Source organism: Asparagus officinalis, chromosome 8 (genome assembly GCF_001876935.1).
Source record: "Asparagus officinalis chromosome 8, Aspof.V1, whole genome shotgun sequence".
NCBI classification, from domain to species: Eukaryota; Viridiplantae; Streptophyta; class Magnoliopsida; order Asparagales; family Asparagaceae; genus Asparagus; species Asparagus officinalis.
In genome coordinates this window covers 43,350,339-43,370,391 of record NC_033801.1, presented here as the reverse complement: position 1 = coordinate 43,370,391, position 20,053 = coordinate 43,350,339, and the positions used below count along the sequence as shown (strand labels likewise).

General features: G+C 38.9%; 1 protein-coding gene across 2 annotated transcripts in view; it reads left to right on the top strand.

The window, feature by feature from the left end:
* Positions 1-9,887, top strand: part of LOC109819966 (GTP-binding protein At3g49725, chloroplastic) — a 24,527-nt gene extending 14,640 nt beyond the window's left edge. Inside the window, exons 11-13 of one of the 2 annotated variants that reach the window (XM_020385983.1) lie at positions 7,273-7,392; positions 7,491-7,976; positions 9,526-9,887. In XM_020385983.1, the coding sequence (XP_020241572.1) occupies positions 7,273-7,392; positions 7,491-7,976 (606 nt within the window). In that variant the 3' untranslated portion in view covers positions 9,526-9,887. Of the gene's footprint in view, positions 1-7,272; positions 7,393-7,490; positions 7,977-9,515 lie in introns of both variants that reach the window. The other variant, XM_020385984.1, reaches the window with a different exon arrangement.

Genomic DNA, 20,053 nt, shown 5'->3' with positions numbered 1-20,053 from the left:
TGGGTCGCCTAATCCAACAACCACTTTTTGACCGTTGGACTAGGTCCAAATTCGATCCGGGCCGGGCTTAGATGCTCGGTCTGGTCACATGGCTACCCGACGAATCGATGTCTAGGTCTGGGCCGTACTCAGATTGGGGTTGTTGGCCCGAAAATTACACCCCCACTAGTAACTATCAAGTAGTTCAGTTTTCATATCAATCTCTTATATTTTTTAACATTATTCAATAGCTCCCCTAATCTGGTAGAAGCTTGATTTTCTCACACATAGGTAAGTAAGTACCCTTGTATGACATTTCAACATTTGTTAATATATCAAACATATATTTTCTCTTAGGGGGTGTTTGGTTGCATTGTTTTTGAGAAATGTTTTCTCAAAAGTACTGACGCATGGCATTTATGTAATTAAGAGTTTTCTATACATTTCTATAAACTGTGTTCGGCTCCAAAAAATTTTACAGAAATGTTTTCTGTAAAGTACAGAAAAGTACCAAATTTTATGGAAATTGATTTCCTTCTAAAATGGGAGGAAATCTCTTGGAAATCTGACGCATTCATTATTTAAATAATAAAACTCATTAACTCTTTTCTACAAAGTTCTCACTTTTCTATAAAGTTGGTGGTGTTTGGTTACATTTCTATAAATTATAGGAAATGTTGCTATTTTCCCAAAAGTTATTTCTCATTTTCTTGTTTTGAACCAAACAAGCACAATACAAAAAATAAGAAAATTTGTATTTTTTAACTTCTCAAAAATTTTCCTATAATTTTTTTAAGAAATATAAGGAAATCAAATTTGGGATGGAAAACATTTCCTATAATTTATAGAAATGTAACCAAACACCCCCTTAGATAAGAGATCTTCCTTTTTTGATTTGGCCACCTTTATACCTAGAAAATACATTAGGGATCTGAGATCCTTGGTTTGAAATTGCTGATGTAGATATTTCTTCAAGTCTCTGATATTTTGTTCATCATCTCTAGTGATCACAATGTCCTCAACATATACAACCAGAAGGATCCGCTTCTCACAATATTTCTAGAAAACAAAGTGGTCTTTTTGAGTTTGTTGAGGACCAAACTGTTGAAACTATTGTTGCAGAATGTCCAAACTAGACTCCCATAGATTGTTTCAAGCCATAGAGAGAATTTTTCAACCCGCAAACCTTCCCATACTCCTTTTGAGCAACAAACCTTGGTGGTTGCTCCATGTAAACTTTTTCATCCAGAATGCCATTTAGAAAAGCATTCTTAACGTCCAGTTGATGCAGTGGCCAGTGATAGCGAGCAATAAGTGAAATGAGAATGTGGACGAACGTCAGTTTTGCTACAGTGGAGAAGGTATCAATATAATATAGTCCATATATCTGTGAATAACCCTTCGCAACTAGTCAAGCTTTAAGACGAGCTATAGATCCATTTGGATTTACTTTAACTGTGTTAATCCACTTGCATCTAACAACTTTCTTTTCAGGTGGTAGATGAACAAGATCCCAGGTCCCATTTTGTTCTAAAGTTGTTATCTCTTCTTGCATTGTTGTCATCCATCCTAGGATAGATAGTGCTTCTGACACATTTTTAGGAACCGAGTGAGAGTCCAGAGAAGAATGATAAGACAATGATAATGAAGAATAAGAGACATAGTGTACAATAAAATATCTAGAAGGAGAGTATCGCTTACCCTTTCAAAGGGTAATCGGATGATTATCAATAGTGCTGGCACTTGGTTGTATCACAATACTTTTACTAACTAGTAAGTTAGGCCCTTGGTTGGAAGTAGATTTTGGCACATATTTCTGAGTAGTACATTGTATATAAATATGGACCAGCTCAGCAAACTTAGATGATAGATCAGCTTGCACATCAGACTTAGAAGGAGTACCGACAATTGTGTCCCAAAAAATAAGAAAATCATAATCATGTAAGGGTGTATTAGAAGCAACATGTCCTAGTCTGTTTTCAAAGAAGGTGACATCAGTTGAAACAATGTAATGATTAAGAGAAGGACAATAACACTTATATTCTTTTTGAGTTCTAGAATACCAAACAAAGATTTTCCGAAGGGATTTCGAATCTAATTTTGTCCTTTGAGTACTGTGATTGTGAATGAAGTATAGAGAACTGAAGATCTTAGGGGTAAAGGAAAATACTCACTATCTGGGTATAAAAGAGATATATGGGTTTTTTCTGTAAAACAAGTGATGGCAATCTATTAATCAGATAACATGTAGTAAAAAAGCATCGCCTCAAAAAATATCGCCTTAAAAAAAATTTTTTGAACCTCACGATGAAACAACAATGTTCGAGTAATTTCTAAAGAGTGCCTATTTTTACGCTCAACTATTCTATTTTGTTGATGTGTGTAAACACATGAATACATGATGATGATGTAAAATTTCATTTTCTTCCAAAAAAATTTGTGAATGATTTGTTAAAATATTCTTTAGCATGTTTTTTCCTCAAAATTTTAATAGATTTATAAAATTGATTTTTAATTTCTACAAAAAAACTTAAAAAAAAAAAACAGTTAGGAATGAGTTCTCAATAAATAGACCCATATCATGCGAGAAAAGTCATCCACAAAGCTAGCAAAATATTTGAAACCAAGTTTTGACAAAACCGAGCAAGGACCTATATATCCGAAGGCACCAAGTTAAATAGGTTACGGACCCTTTTATTGACACGACTAGGGTAGAGCATTTGCTAGTGTTTCCTAGTTGACATAACTCACAAGCCAAAGACTCAACATAAATCTGATTTGAAGTTATTGTTTTGAGAACAGAAACAGGAGGGCGAACAAACTAACAACGCTGATCAAAGGCTGATATAGAGTTGATACACGTAACTTGGTCTGAAGATAGGTCTAGTTTATACAGACCGTTCCGCTCATGTCCTATGCTAATCGTCTTCCTTATCCTAAGAGCGTGAAAAATGCAATGTGTAGGAAAAATATTATTGTACAGTTTAATGTTTTAGTAATATTATTGATAGATAACAAAGCGAGGAAGATATAGCATAGATGAAAGGGGAAAGTAGTAGTATTAGCAGAGCCTATTCCTTCTACAGGTGCATTGGAACCATCAACTAAAACTACAGGAGAAAATAAAGTTGTAGGTGTACAAGAGGACAATATACCTTGGTTTCCAGTCATGTGTTCAGTCGCCCCTAAATCTACAACCCAAGTATGAGACGGTTATGATGTAAGATAAGCAGTAGGATTACCTGACTGGGCAAGCGTGGCTATAGTGGGGTAGGACTGCGTCTTTTTAAACTGTTGGAATAGCTGTAGCTGGAACAGCTCAAGCTCGCGACGAGTCGGATCATCTAAGGGACTCGTTGGTAGCTACATGCGCATTCCGAGGTTATTTGCCTTGCAACTGAGGACAATTGAACCTCATATGACAACTCCTTGCAATAATGATAGTAAACAGAGGAATAATCTCTGATGACTCTTTGTGAACTATCTCCATGTCCTATAAAGTGTCCTTATCCGCGCTCACCACCACGACTTGAGAAATTACCATTGCAGCTTCCAGTCTATCGTCCTTAGGATGCTAAGGCAGATCAATCAGGTGAGGTGATCAGAGGTGTAAATGAGATCATAGGAGTCACCCATTATAGGTAAACAAGATCGTAGAAGTCACCCATTTTCGGAAGTGATAATTCTTTACAAATGAGGAGACTGTTGTACCGCCTAATACTTGTGGTCATGCTCAGTGATAAATAGGGTGTAGAGTCCCTAAGATGATCAAGACCATCAACTGATCCCATTGATTCTGTATCTGCTTCACATCTGATGTAATGGGAAAAATGTCGAAACTCCTCAACTAGTCAATTAAACACTGCATGATGCCCATTCCATGTTGGTTCCTCCTGCATCATGCGAAGGATCTCCTGAATGAGATCATAAGCTTTTATTCACATATCCAACTCTTGAATATAATCGGCCTAAATATGCCCAAAGCTCCTTCACGGTCTGACAATGAAGCATCAGATCCTGAATCCGTGGCTCCATTGTGTTGATGATTTGTCCAAGAAGTAGCGCATCATAAGCTGCCCACTCTTCAGTCACTAGATCAGGAGGACCTTCTGTCAAGTATCGCATCTTTCGACACCCCGCTACATGAATCTCAATTACTTGCTTCCACTGCAAGTACTATCACCATCCAACTTTCGATCGGTGGTTTTGGTAGATATTACCTCTGGAGTGGTCTTCACCTTCGTTTTCACTTCACTTGTCGAATAAGAAGCCATCAAACAAAAGAAGATCCTCCAAACAACAATAAGAAATCAGCAACTAGTCTAACAAACCAAACACAACAAAAACAGTCGTCAATTAGCACAACAAGCTAACCTCCAACAAGATCTAATGAATACCAACCAAATTAATCAGCAGTGAAAACTAGCACAACCAACAAACAATCCCAACTAATCAATCTCAAGCATATTCGGTAACAATATCAAGAGGAAACAGGTAAAAGTGTTTGTTTTAACCTTGACGGCTAGTGTTATCTTTTTTTTTCTTTTTTTGTGCGAACCTAGGTATTATTAGAGAAGTAGGCTAGCAGAACTAGGTTAGTGGCTACAGGGCGGTGGCGAGGTCAATGGGCGGCAATAGGGTCGGTGGCGATAGCGGTAGCTAGGTAGGGGTGGGGCATTGTGGTCGGGGACAGCTGTAGGGCGATGTGGCGAGGTCGAGGGGTGGCAGCGACGGGAATTAGGTAACAAGGTCAGGGGCGAGGCAACGACAACATGGTCGGAGGCATTGGCGGAGCCGTGATTGTGGTGCGGGTGAGGGTTTGGGTTAGAGGCTAGGGTTTGGCTTAGGTATTGACTGCTGGGAAATTAGGTGAGAGGGTGATGACAAGGGTTTTAAGAAATTAATGACTAGGATTAATTGAGAAGAAGATAGATGGCTGAGATCAATTGAGAGGGGGATTCTTTTTGGTGGTTGGCTCTGATACCATGTTAACTGGGTAATCAGAGAGAATGTTTATGTCTCTTTCCTCTCAAGTCTTATTAATAGTATTAGAATTGCAAAATAATTTTGACTTTAACCAATGTGGGACTAAACTAAATACAAGAAACTAACTATATACATGAAAGACTCCCAACAACTTGGGATGGAGTACATATATGATTTTGGCATCTTATCATTTTCATGTTTAGTATCCACACATTCATTTATTGATTACAGCATATGGTAATGTGTCCACGTACATGTCCACATTTTGGTCGAAAAGAGATGCAAGATTAAATTGTACAAGTTTTGTCCAAGCCACAAAAGTTCTATCTGCATTGCATCTTATTTTTAGTGTGTGCACCTTATCTTTTAGTTGCATATACGCTTGGCACTTCTAGGTAGATTAATGTAAGATTCAAATTCGAATTTTATAAGCTAATCACGTTTGTGCATGAATTTGGATTTCAGTGTATAGTCACATATATTGTTATTTAATTAAGCATTGATCCGATCTAGGATTCACGTAATAAGTATAAAAGGGAAGTCTTCATTGAAATCATTACATTTGTTCGTAAATGTTTTTAGTTTGAATTGGATAACATCCGCAAAGAATTAGAGACTCTGACTGCTTGTGAAACGTTCGGGTTTACCATCTAGACTCTTGTGAATTTTAGTTGAAACCCTAGAGTAGAAAGTTGCAGGTTTGGAGTTGGTATAGGGCACTTAAATTTTTGCACATCTCAGCTTGGATAAGTTTATCGGTTTTTGGTCTACATACCCCTTAAATCATCCATATTGCAAATTACCCCCAACTCAGTATTTACAAAATTATCCCCAATTTCATCAACAATAGAAACAAAAAAAGGCTCCCCTGGATCTATTGCTACTACTTATCAAACAATTTTAGGTTTTGATTTGGGCTGATTTGCCAAAGGATGAAATTGTAAGACAACACCCCTAAATCATTGGATGAGTAACATTGTAGATCTGGTTAGATTTTTCCAACGTTGATGAAATGAGGATATTTTTGCAAATATTGAGATCTGGGGCTAATTTTATAAATATGGATGAGGGGTGTGTACACACACACAAATACACACAATAAACCCATGTTTTTATTCAATTTTGTCAACTAAGTGGCCGTGGAATCTCACTACACCAGATGTATATATTGCTTGATGTCTATGTTACGTGGGTACTTCTATCTAATGTTTTAAATATCGGCCAATAAATCGATATTATCGGTAATTTATCGGTTTTGGGGGCCTTCCGCTATGATAAGTTCGATTCTAAATCGGTTATCGTTTCTGGATGTTTATCGCCGATAATGCAGCGATGAAGTGAGTTATCGGCCGATATTGTCGGCCCAAAATCAGAATTATCGACATTTGGTTTAAGTTTTGATTTTGGACAACGGGCACCTATTCTATGCACTTTAAACCCAACCCAACCCGTGTTTTTACCATTGGTTAGTGATCCTAAACATAGTTATTTACATTTTGGTATGTTTATATTTCATAAGTATAGTTAGGTTACATTTTAGAATATTATATTATGTATATCACCACCCGGAAGTGTCACTCCGATAAATACTATTTATATTTCATTAAGTATAGTTAGGTTACATTTTAGAATATTATATTATGTATATCTCCATCTAGTAGTGTCACTCCGATAAATACTACTTATCCCCGATATATATCCCCAATATCCGCTATCTGATATGTATTTTGACAGTCTGATAAATCCCTGATAACTAATATCTAAAACCTTGCTTCTATCATGAAACCGTACATGTACTGAACACGTACCAGACACTTGTACGCAAACTTCATGGACACTCCTTGGATTTATATACATATATTTATTTAGATACATACTTGATATATATGTTTTAATTTAATACACTTGTCATACACTTCTTGAACGCATATCCTGCACTTGCATCCATTTCTTGAAACTCGTTAGATATGGATCGGGTTTGTCTTAGCCCATATCCAAGTTCAAAACTATGATTTTAAAGGTTGTTCGAGTGTCTAGTTAGAAAAGAGCACTTCCCCCCTTATGATAATCAACATTGAAACTTAAAGTTGTGGCAGGAATTTTAATTTTAAAAACACATAAATTGAAAAGGACTAACGATCTCATGTAAATTATTGATTTCAATATCTATATGTAGCCATGTCCCCGTACCCTACATTTTACAGATTTGCCGTGTCTCGTACCTGTACCCGCAGCCGTACCGCGTACCGGTTGCGGTACCCGGTCCCATTCAACTTAGCCTGATGTTCTCATTTGGAACCAATACAGCATGTACTAGATGCCAGTGCTCCTGATATGGAAGAGCAGCGTGCAACTGTCTTGGAAGTTCTGCAGCAAATTGGTGTATCAAAAGAAAAGATACAGAATATGATCGAAGTCTGGAACAAAGTAACACTACATTTTCCCTCTGGCATAGAGAATTCTTTTGCTCATGGCCTTAAATTTTTTAGAAACTTTGACTTATGCTGTATTTTGAAACTTGTCAGATTGATCTCCTTGATAAGAAAATGGGAGCTTGTGAAACTTTTGAAGGAGATGAATGGCAGAGTGAAGGCGAAGAAGGGCATGAAACAATTTTAGCTGATGAGTGCCTGAGTGAAGGCAAAGAGGGGTATGAAACTATTTCAGAAAAAGAATGCCTCAGTGGAGTTGAAGAAGAAACTATTTCAGAAGCAGAGGATGGCTTCATATCAGACCATGAGGGTGATAATACGTCTTTAGAAAGCTTTGAAAAACAAGAAGCTATTTCTTTAGAAAAGTGGGGAACCACAGATTTCAAAGCATCTGCTGATGCTAAACATGAACATGTGAAAACTTCTGCTGTAATGGGGATTGGCTTGCAGGAGTTGCTAGAAGCTATTGATAAGAGGCTGGATGAAAAGAAATTTATTGTGACGAGGAGCTTTGGGCCTTTTGACCGTAAGTGGAGACCATCTTATACTGAGGACACCGACAAGATAGCTCAACAATAGGTATGAATTTGTCCATTTCTCCATCCAGAAAATCTATAGTTGTTTTTTTGTTCTTGTGTGCGCATGTTTACTGCACTTCACTTGATTATACTACTTTACACAAAATCATATGGGTGATCATCATTAGTATGGCAATGATTATGCTTCTATGCTTAAGATGCTCATTTTCCTTCATATTGAGGTTTACTCAATCAAATTATAGGGGTTATTTACTTGACAAGAGATAGATTTGCAACAACAAATGCTGCAGTCAATTTTATGTTTTTAATGTTTGATTACCAAGAAATTAGTTGGGATGGTAATTGGATTTAGTTTTTGTATAAAAAACTGTAGCTGCAAGTTCATGATTAATTAGAGAAAGTTAAAAGTTAATGTCGTGATATCATCAAGTTACTGGATTCCAACTCAGAAAAATGTTGATCATTTTATAATTGCACATAAACAAACACTTGGTTTATAATGAAATTACTTCTCCTGAGACAAAGATGCATATCCAACAATTCTTGTAACTAATCAAACACTAGATTTGGAAATACATTTTCTACAATAAAAATGCAGATATCCAACCAAAAAATTTTGAGGTTAATTTCCCGCAACGAGTGGATCTTGCATCATTTTCTGCATACTACATTTACAAGCAGCATAGCAAATAAGTCTCATGGTGTTTGATACTGCTGATATTTTTTTATTCATTCATTTCCCTATATATTTTACACCCCTCTGTGACCTGGCAATGTTTCTAGTGTCAGACATTGGAGCTCTTTTGAGTCCACTCAAATATCTGGACAAAATATTACACATTCCTAGGTATGATATTAAGTTCTAGCTCTACATTGAGAAATTGTGACCTTCAGGCTATAGAGCTTCAAAATTGTTGACACTAGAACGGGTAGTCTAGTCAAATTCAAACAGAAATCTGTGTTACAACTAAGAAAAGTTGAACATGCTACTTTCAACGAAGTCCCTGTTTGCTCTGAAATGAAAGAGAATAATTCATCTAGGTTTTGGAAGGAGCAGAAACTAGAACATGAAATTACTTTCCCTAAGACAACAGTTATTAGAATATATTTTTTCTTCTCTTTTCTGAAGCACCATTTATTTGCGTAACAACCAACTTGGCTACGAAAATGCCTTTTGAGGATGGATTCTCTAAAACCTGTTCCGACTTCATGGCAAATCTCTAGATAATTTGGTATGAAGGAACTAACCTTTTTCATAATCTGGTATGAACTAACTTAAGGTTTCACAATGAATGAGAATGTTGCTCCTCTGTGCCAATATCTAGTGTTAACTCCCTATGATCAAATTCTCAGCCATAAATCATACGTCAGAATCTTGTAAACTACTGAGAGAAGCATTTATATTCTAGATCGGTCCAGGAATGTGTTAAATATAAAGTACACATTTTTCTTATGTTTTTTTCATGCCAGGTCTTATTTTCTATCTTTGTAACCAAATGAGAGCGCTGTAATCAAATCATAGGATATTTTCCTATATGTATGCATTTAGAACAAGAAATAGAGACTTATCATCCTTCAGCTTCTAGCAGGAGGAAAAATATATTCTTCCATTGAGCAATAGGCGAAGGATGCAAATATGATGCTGGTAATGGTCTTTGTACTGAGATTCAATCAAGTGGTTGAAATCAGAAGCTAGGTTTAAGAACTGCAGATGGAGGTGATCTCTGTTATCAACTGTATGAAGTGTCTGCAGGCTGTATTATACGTCGCTTGTGTAATAATAACTTCGGAGTGGCAGCTTGAGATGCCATTAATGATTATGGGAAAATAAATTAAATTCGAGGATTTATATGTAAACTATCATCTGGGTCCGATCATTTTCTTACCTGATATCTCTAGCTTATATTTTGAAACGCATTTGTAGTTTATATTTTTGTATAATTCTAATAAACTCTATGTTCATATTTATAAATCATGTGATATCTCTAGCTTACTAGCTTCTTCCTTGTGACTTCCTTGGTGCTAACCCATTTTTTGTGTGTATTATTGCTGGTTTTTCAATGAATCGATTCACAAAGTATATCACTTCCCAAAAATAGAAAATTTGCAGGTTTCTATGGTAGTGTAGGCAAATAAAGTTGCCTTTATCCCTGACAAGTTCGCCTGCAAGGCTAAAGCTCGTCTACAAGGCTAAACTTCGCCTACAATGCTAAGTTCGCTTGAACGTTTAGCTCGTCTGAACACTTAACTTCGCCAACACGAGTTGAGCTTGCCTGAATGCTTAAACTCAAGAAGTTCGCCTACATGATTCGACTTCGCCTGCAAGTTAGCTCGCCAACTTCGCCTACATGCTTAAAAGCTCGCTTGCATGGAAGCTTGTCTAGTTCGCCTGCATGATCCAAGCTCGCCTGCAAACTTGCATAACTCGCCTGCAAGCTCGCCTGAACGCTTAAAACCGTCTGCTCGAATTGTGGGAGTGGTTACGCCCATTTCCCACGTTCTAAGGAGGCGGTTATTGCCCACCTCCTTCTATAAAAAGCCATGAATGGCTACAGGAAAAAGGACTTTTTGATAATCAGAATTCTGAGCATCCAAGAGAATCGAATTCTTGCATTTTGGCATTCGGCTTTTACATTCAAGCTCGGGTGTTCGGACTCATCTAACCAAACTTTTACCACGCGCTGAAGTTTGTTTGTAATTTCGCTCAAATCGTCAAAGGGAAGCAAACTTGACACGTGTATCGAGGGAAGCATCCTATTGCCTCGTAGAACCCACGCTAAATAAAGAGAGATCAAATCAATTCTCTTTTCCTCTGTGTAAAAGCGATTTTAATTTGTAATAAGTAATTCAATTAATACAAATTTCGAGATCTCATTTTACAACAAATAGAAGATGGCGATCACAGTAGGAGCAACCATTCTTTCAGACGAAATGATGGTGACGCAATTTGACGAGATTGCTAGAGGGACAAGCGTTGAGTTCCTCGTCATCGAGTTCGATCAAACCAAGTACGAAGAGTACTTATCTTCGGCCTCTTCTGGTGGCAAGACGTCACACAAATATCGTAAAGTGATGTGTGTGACCCAACCCCAACAAACCAAGGCTACTACATCTGAAAGCTCTACCCGAGCAAGCATTGGGGGTTCCACCCCTCCCAAGATGGTTGTGGCCGACCAAAAGGCTAAGAATGCCAACCAAGGAGTTGTTCGATGGGTTGTCAAACAATCCACGCAATCTCCTGCCCCCGAGGAGACCAAAATTCGTGTTGGCGCAGATCACGCCGTCACTGTTGACATGAACGCTTCTCTCTTAAATAGGGCCAAGCAGAGGCGACGACAAGCCCGCGTTCTCCATGAGGCACGTGCCCTATTCTCCTATGATGGCCTAAACTACTATTCAGGCCTTACAAACAAGAATAGAGCCAGTAACGAATGCAAAGTTCTCTGTTCTAGCGAACTACAACAAGTTCCTAAATCTGGCGAACTCAGCAGTTCAGGCGGACTTCGCATTACTGGTGAAGATCACCATTCAGGCGAACTTCACAAGCCAGGCGGACTTAGTCGCTCAGACGGGCTTAACTTAATAGGAGAACTTCACCAAGCTCGCCTAACTGTCCAACCTCGCTTAACTATTCAACCTTGCCTGCAAAATGACCTTTGCTAGAAAGGTAAAGCAGGCAAAGTTTTCTCTATAGGCATGCAAGTTCGCTAAAAAGGTAAACTTCGCCTGAAAGAACCACAACTGGAACCTCGCCAGCAAACTCAAGTTCGCCTAATAGGCGAACCTCGCCAGACTAGGCAACCTCGCCTGTCAAGTCAAGCTCGCCGGATTTCGACACTTGGTGATTTTTTCCAAGTGTTCTTTCAAGTGTTCTTTTCAACATTCTTCGCATAAGCACTCAGCTAGTCCTTCTAACGCTGGGAGTTGTCACCATCAACCTACGGAGGGATCTTAGAGAGCGTTTGACTCACAAACGCACTATTTACGAGACAACTCCTTAGTGCCACTGTGAGAGACACATTACAGCAGTGCTCGCTAACTGCCGGTGTGCTGAAACGTTGAAACCATTGGTGCTCGAGAGGATCTCTCAGCAACCAGTAGAGACAAGACCTCCTCGCCGAAGACGCAATCGTCAGAGGAGACGAGCTTCTGATGACTTGGATCTCTTGGCTGCAACTGTCAATGTGACAGGAAAGTCCAAGGCGAAAAACTAACTCTTCCGACATTGAATTTTTGCCAGGACTGAAGGGCATCTCCATTGAAACTGAAGGTGTCTACCAACGTACCCAGACTAAAAAGGGGGTGGTTATACTGCTTGATTACAGGCGACTAGTATCTGTTTTTGATGATGACGAGAATGATTGCTCGGCAGTAGCAACGTCTTAGGCGTCAAACTCGATCCAAGGCAAGCATGCAAGAGTGTATATGGCTGAAGTCCCTGATGAAGTGGCCAGAAGATTGGAAGAGCAATAAGCTGTGATTGCCATGCAACAAGCGACAATGAACACTATGAAAGAGATGCTCGAAAAGCTTTTGGAAAAGAAGAAGAAGAAGAAGAGGAGGACCTTGCGGGTTCTCCCGAATTCATCCACAAATAATAAGAGCGGGGACCTACTCCCCCTCAAACGACAGAAGGGGAAGAGGGTCATCCTCTGATTCCTCATCCGAGGCCTTGGAAGGGACGTCACGTTCTGGCAGCAACTCTCGAGACAAAAGCTCGACGAATTCCAAAGTCAGCTCGATGCCTTGAAGATTCATAAGAATATGAACGAGCTGGGGGTGGTCAGGTCATATCTGATCGAATGGGATATGATTCCTTATCCGACAAAGTTCAAGCCCATGAGCCTAGTCCAGTTTGACAGCAAGGGATCTCCCTCACAACACATCTACTATTTCCTAGCTCAAACAGGATTTCTCATGGGAAATGATCCTATCCTCACTCGGTTATTTATCGGAACCCTAAAGGGGGTGGCCTTCGAATGGTTTTGCAAGTTGGAACCAGGTTCCATCAAATCATGGGTTGACATGGAGAATCTATTTGTGGCCCGTTTCTTTGATGATGACACAGAAGTGTCAATGTCCACTTTGCTGGCTGAAAATCAGAGAAAATGGAAGTCGGTCAACGACTTCTTGAAGAGATTTAGGAATTGGTCGTTGTATTGTCGTGATTAGGTCTCTGAAAGCACGTTGATCGAGATGTGTCGCAATAACCTCTCGATCCATATTTTGTCCAAGGTTGGCGCGGTGGAAACCCGAACCTGGAAAGAGCTTGTTCACCAAGACGAGCAAATAGAAAACATACTCAAAAGGCTGGAAGCCGAAGAACCTCAACATAAAAGAGGAGCTCCAGAGCAAAATTCATCCAGAAATCCCTCTCGGTCAAAGGGTAAGGAGACCATGGCTGTCGAGACTACTCCAGTCTCTAAGCCGGTCTAGAAGCAAAAATCTACCTTTTTTGAACCACACTCTCAGAAGTAGTACGACTTCCGAGAAGATCAAATTGCTGCTATCCTCAATACACTAGTCAAGAGCAATAAAATAAAGCTGCCAGAGGTGAGTAGGAAGGAGGATCTGAACAAGATGGATGATCCTAACTTTTGTGCGTACCACAGGATATTTCATCATCCCACTTCCAAATGTTATGTCCTCAAAGACAAGATTCGGGCCCTTTATGAAGCAGGAGTCTTGAAGAAGGAAACGACGCAGAAGAAAGTGACTACAAATATGATCACTCTGAAATTCGGGACAAACCTCCTGGAAGTCCATGCGCCGACAGGAGTCGTACCCATTCCGAAGGCGGAATTAAGGGCCGTCAACACTAATCCTCACAATCAGCGGGAGAAAGGTTTGATACCGTAGATCTTGTTGTCAAGACAAATGATGTGGGTCCATCCCGATCTCCTCAACGATGAACAGTGGACTTCTAGACCTTCGAAGAAGTCCAAAAGAAAGGCAAAGCTCTGCAACGTTGTGTCTGCAATTTCGAACGACGATAAAGTCGAAGCGACGACCAATCATCGATTCCGATGACGAGACGATTGTGCTAGCTACCAGGGTGAGGAAGGACTTCACTAAGTACTACCCTCTAGCGACAGAAAACCCTACGAAGCCACCAGCAGAACCATCACCAGCAGTTCAACCAGTGCCCGAAAGGCCTAAGCAGAAAGAGTTGCGTCACAACAAAGAACTGATGAAGGAGACTCCTGCTAGCTCAAGCAGCCAACCTTTCCAGTTCGATGTGCTTGCACAACTGGCTAATATTCCAGCCATGATCACTTTGTATGAACTCCTGCGGCTGTCCAAGTCTACTCGCGAAACTTACGAGAGGCGCTAGCCAATGCAGACGCTTTCGTAGCCCATGTGCCACCGGCACCCGAAGAGGAGGGGAAAAAAGGGTGTCCATAGTGCTGCTTGACATCCAAACAACATGTGCCTTGCATAACTTTTACTCCTGACGACATGCTCATCAAGACCACGAAGCATGATCGACCATTGTACTTCAACAGGTACATCGGCTCTGCTAGAGTGGATAGAATCCAAGTAGATCCACGCTCTGCACTGAGCATCGTGCCCCTAAAGCTTATTCAACACTTGGAGGTGCCTCGGAGACGTTTGTCTGCAACAAGCACCCCTATCTTCGGCTTTAACGCCAACCCGACAATTGGGTAAGATCCACCTCAAATGCCAGTTTAGCGACATGAAAATTGAAGTGATTTGCTATGTAATCGATGCGGAACCCTCTTATAATATGCTGTTGGGTCGGCCATGGATTCATAGCAACTTGATTGTCCCATCCACACTACATCAGTGCATGAAATATGTGGACGATTACGGTCATGTGAAGACGGTGTTTGCCGAAAAGCGACCCTTTAAAGGGGTCGAAAACAATTTCACCGACTCTTTGTAATTGGCAATGAAGTGATAGTGAGCCCGACTACGACGAGGGTCTTATCTTGAACGATATTGAACCCATTGTAATTGGCTGTGAAGGCCTCGATGTAGCTAACGCTGATGAAGCAGGCGAATTTGTCCTGAATAAAGATTTCAACTTTGCTTATCTGTCGTTTGTTGATTCAGAGTCCAGTACTGACGAGTCTAGTGATCTAATTTTAGGATTGTATACTAACTCTTCTTTAAACTTGCCTGTACATTCGTTGTTTGCAATAGATAAACAAATGATCGAGTCCTCATAAGCCTACTTTATGATACCAGTCCAAGTTAGTGATCAGAAAGATATTATTTTTGGGAGGGTAGATCAACCTTTGCGCACACTTTGGGATGATTCAGGAGAAGACGAGCCCGCTCCCTAATTCTCGCATTATGAATAAAAGACCTTACTTATGATGGAGAATATGGGTTATGACTTCTCCCGCAGTGAGGGTTTGAATTTCGGTAAAGGATGAAGAGCACCTGTATGACCCTTCATTCTCAAAGGAAGACTGGACGATTACTATCATAAAACTGGGCGAGGCCTAAAATACATCTCCCCTTCTTTAGAACTATGCTGTGATTCTAACAAAGGATCCGAAGAAGTTTGACCCGGTGACTCGTCATCAGCATCCTCGATGTGGGACTCAGATGTTAGTGTAGGGACTGTATTCAAGAATATCAGGGTCAATATGGCTACAACTAACCCCATCGAAAGCAGAAAAGACGAACAAGATCTGGTTTACGATGAAGCTTGGGACCGACATGTGAGTGCCCAATGGAGAGGTCGATTTGAACAACGCGAACCTCCCACAGAGGACAAAGTATTGCAAATAAATATGGGGGATGAAACTAACCCCAAATCCATATTTATAAATGATAGTTTACCTCCCCAGGAGAAAGAAGACCTTATATCTCTCATCCGGGAGTATATTGACGTCTTCGCCTGGAACTATGAGGATATGTCTGGCTTGGACCCACGGGTGGCTATGCATCGCCTCAATATCAAACCGGACGCTAAACTAGTCAAACAACAACAAAGGCGGTTTCGTCAACAAATCATGGAAGCGATCGAAGCTACAGAAACTGATTGATTTAGGCTTCATTAGAGAGGAACAACATCCAGACTGGGTGGCCAACATTGTTCTACTCCTGAAGAAGAACGGAAAGATCCGTATCTGCATCGACTTCAGGGATCTCAATGCTGCATGTCCGAAAGAAGAATTTCCTCTACCCATCACGGATGTCATCATCGACAATACATGTGGGTTTGAAAGGATGTCCTTTATGGACGGATTTTTAGGATATAATCAAATCAAAATGTACCTTGAAGACGAGAAACAAACATTGTTCAGGACTCAGTTAGGAATATACTGTTACACAGTAATGCTCTTTGGACTCAAGAACGCATGAGCAACATACCAATGCGCCATGAGCACAATTTTCCAGGAGCTGCAGCCACCCAACAATGTCAAATAATTAAGGGGACCGTAAGGACGTCTCGAATACATCCGTGGGTTCATCGCAAATCTCTCCGGTAAATGTCAGCCCTTCTCAAAGCTGATGAAGAAAGGTGTGTTCTTTGTGTAGGACGAAGCTTGCTAGAAAGCTTTCGATGAGATCAAAGTTTATCTCTCAAACCCACCAGTTTTGGTGGCTCCGGTCTCAGGGAAACCCTTCTTGATCTACGTGCGGGCGATGGAACACTCTCGGCGTTGTTTTAGCACATGATGATGATGACGACTACGAGCAAGCCGTCTATTACCTGAATAGAACGTTGCAGGGAGCTAAACATCGATATCCTACAGTCGAAAAAGAATATTTGGCCATAGTGTTCGCAATTTAGAAAATGCGACATTACTTGTTCGGTTAAACCATACATGTCATCTTCTGGATAAATCCATCCGAGTCTTCATGACCTAGCCGGAGTCTTTAAATTCGCGCCTTGCAAGATGTGCACTTTTGCTGTCCCAATATGATATACACTTTATGTCACAGAAATCCGTCAAAGGACAAGCCATCTGCGATCTCATGGCCAGTCAACCGCTAGAATCGAAGACTGGCTTATTCGAAAATATGTCGGATGAAACCACGAGGTTAATGTGATTTCACAGAAGGAAGTTTGGCAATTATTCTTTGATAGTGCGTCCCGAGCAGGCCCAAAAGGGACGTGAAATTACCCTAGAGGGGGGTGAATAGGGTAATATGCTAATCTAATTCGATTTAATGCCAATTTAGAACTTATTAACAATATATTATTGTAAATATGATATACAACTAATTATGAGCAAGAATATGCAACAAAGGGCGATATAAACATAAACTAAAAAGCAAATGAGATACTGTGCAAATAATCAACACAAACACACAAAGATGTTCACGGAGTTCGGTCCTTCCGACCTACGTCTTCTCTCCCCACTCCTGGGGAGAATCCACCATCACAACGGGTTTTCAACGTTCACCCAAAACGTTTACACCTCACAATCGGTTTTCTAGTTCACTGAAAACTTTCACAATCTCACACACTTGTAATTACACTCTACACCCTATAAGTGTTGGCCTAGCCCGTGTCGCCTTCCTCAAGTGCTCAGATTTACAACCTCTCCCTAGGTTTTACTACCGATGTCACTCCTCTTGGAATTGACCCCGTCTCTCACCACACACTCCTCTCGGTGTACAAGTGTATTATAAAGTGATCTCATAATGAATGCTCAATAACAATGTTTCGTTCTCTATAATGGATGAGAACTCAATTTAGCTCACACTCAAGAGCCACTCACCACAACTCAAATTATCCTTAATATGATATACTAAAAGCTCAATGGTTGTGTGTGTTCAATGAGTAAAATGAAAAACTAAACTCAATGTAAAATCTAGCTTATAAAAATGATAATCAACAAATAATATGAATATAAAGCTAGAATTGAGTTTAGTAAAAACTTTCTCAAAATTAAGAGAGAGATGTAGATTGAAGCCTAGACACGAAATGATAATCTCCTCTTGCTCTTGTGAAAACCACTTCACACAAACTTTTGTCAAACACACTTAAAACAAACTTAAACACCCTTAAACTTTGTTTAAAAACTTTCTTGGTTAGTGAAAATAGTTATGACAAAGGGGTATATATAAGGTGGAAGAAACCAGCCCAAGAATGGAAAGTAGCCGTTACTGTGCAATAGCTCTATTGTCAATCGACTTATGACAGACATGAGTCGACTGATGTCTGCATGGGTCGACTCATAGAATTATCAGTCGACTCGGCAGACGAAAAACACAAATTGCTCAATACTTCATCAATCGACTTGCCACTGTAGTGAGTCGACTGATGTCTGCATCGGTCGACTTATTGGTTTTTCAGTCAACTCAGCAGATGAAAACACTAACTGTTTAACACTTCATGAGTCGACTCAACACTGTAGCAAGTCGACTCAAAACATGTACATAGCCTGTTTTGAACAATAAACATCAACTATAAACTCTCTTTAAAAACGTCAAATAAATTTTAAAAATGTAAAACTTTGGGAAATGTTTATAAACATGATAATGAACATGTTACAAAAAGAATTTTTTAATTTGCACTTCCCAATTGTATAAACTCATTATTTTGTAAAATAGTCCAAAAACATGAAAACTTAACAACACATGTTTTTGACAAATAAACTTGCATATTCATTTTGAATGGATTAATGGACTTTATAAAAGATGTTTAACAGTTATAATCAAGTCTTTAATCCATAAACAAGTTATTTTCTCGAGAACGTATAATACGATAAAAACGAAATGTGTATGTGTGTAGTTTGAGTTTTAAAGTATTAACACACATAATATAAACCTAAACTAATGTACCCAAGATGAAAATATTCATTAAGCTCGATTTTGGTTTGCGGGGATGAAGCGATATAAATCTTGACTTGAATTGTGACGGCTTCAATCCATGTTCCTTCCATCTTCCAATGGATATGATCGTGTAAGAGCAAGTTCAACCAATCTCCAACTATGTTGTTTGTCTAGAATACCTAATAGGCAAATACAAACACTAGACAAACGATATTAGGGATTGTTTATAAATAATCAAAATAAGATTAGAGATGTAGGCTAATAAACATAAGACCTAATAATTTTTCCTTTTTTGATGATGACAAACAATCTACACAAAGAGTATATATAAAATATGCAATAAAGCAAATTACTCATAAATACCCACAAACCAATTGTTTCTCCCCCTTTGTCAACACCAAAATGGGAAAAATAATAAGAATGAAGAGAGCGAAAGCTCCCCCGACAAATGAGCATACGCGAGTATAAAAAATGTAGGGAATACCTGCCCTTTTCAAAATGGCATATAAAATATATTCAAAGATGACTATGACAAGCAACAAAATATGTTTATACATTTGCCACACAAGAATGTATATGCATGATAGCTATTATGAGCAAACATAAAACACCAATCGCAAAAAAAATACATTATAAAGCACAAATGAGATGATCCATAAGGTCAAACATATAAATATCATCATCAAAGTGTTTACAATGATTTCATAAGCACAAACCCATTAAACACAATGCAAAACCAAAGAAAATACTAATGCAAACATATGTGAGCAAGCATAGATATAGAATATGCTAAACCCAACTCACATAAAAGAAGACCAAGAGAACACATATATATGTATCATAGTGTTATAAAGGTCTTAAACATAAATATATATTAGTAAGATATATATCAAAAAATAGAAATAATTCAAAAATGAAAAAACCAAAGATTTAAAAAACAAAAACTAAATGTTTGATCAATAAATTCAAAAATTTATAAATCATCCAATCATAAATCATGATTGATTGAGAACACATATAAATATATTATTAGAAAATGGTGTTTCAATACATAGATTTTAAACTAAATATAGATCATGAGATCAAATGAAGAGAAATCATGAAACTCAACAAAAAAATAAAAATCCAAATTAAAGCCACAAATGATACCAAAAGAAAATGTTTATGATTGGTTTAAATCCATGTATAGCAAATGAAATTTAAAGGTAATCATGAAAGTCATGAAAAAGTTCATAAACATTCAATAAATGAAGAGAAAATGGTAAAGAGAGGCGAGCATATCAAGCTCTTGAAGTTTGTTTAAACCCATATAAGACTTTTATTACCCACTAAACATAATTTGAATTAAAGAAA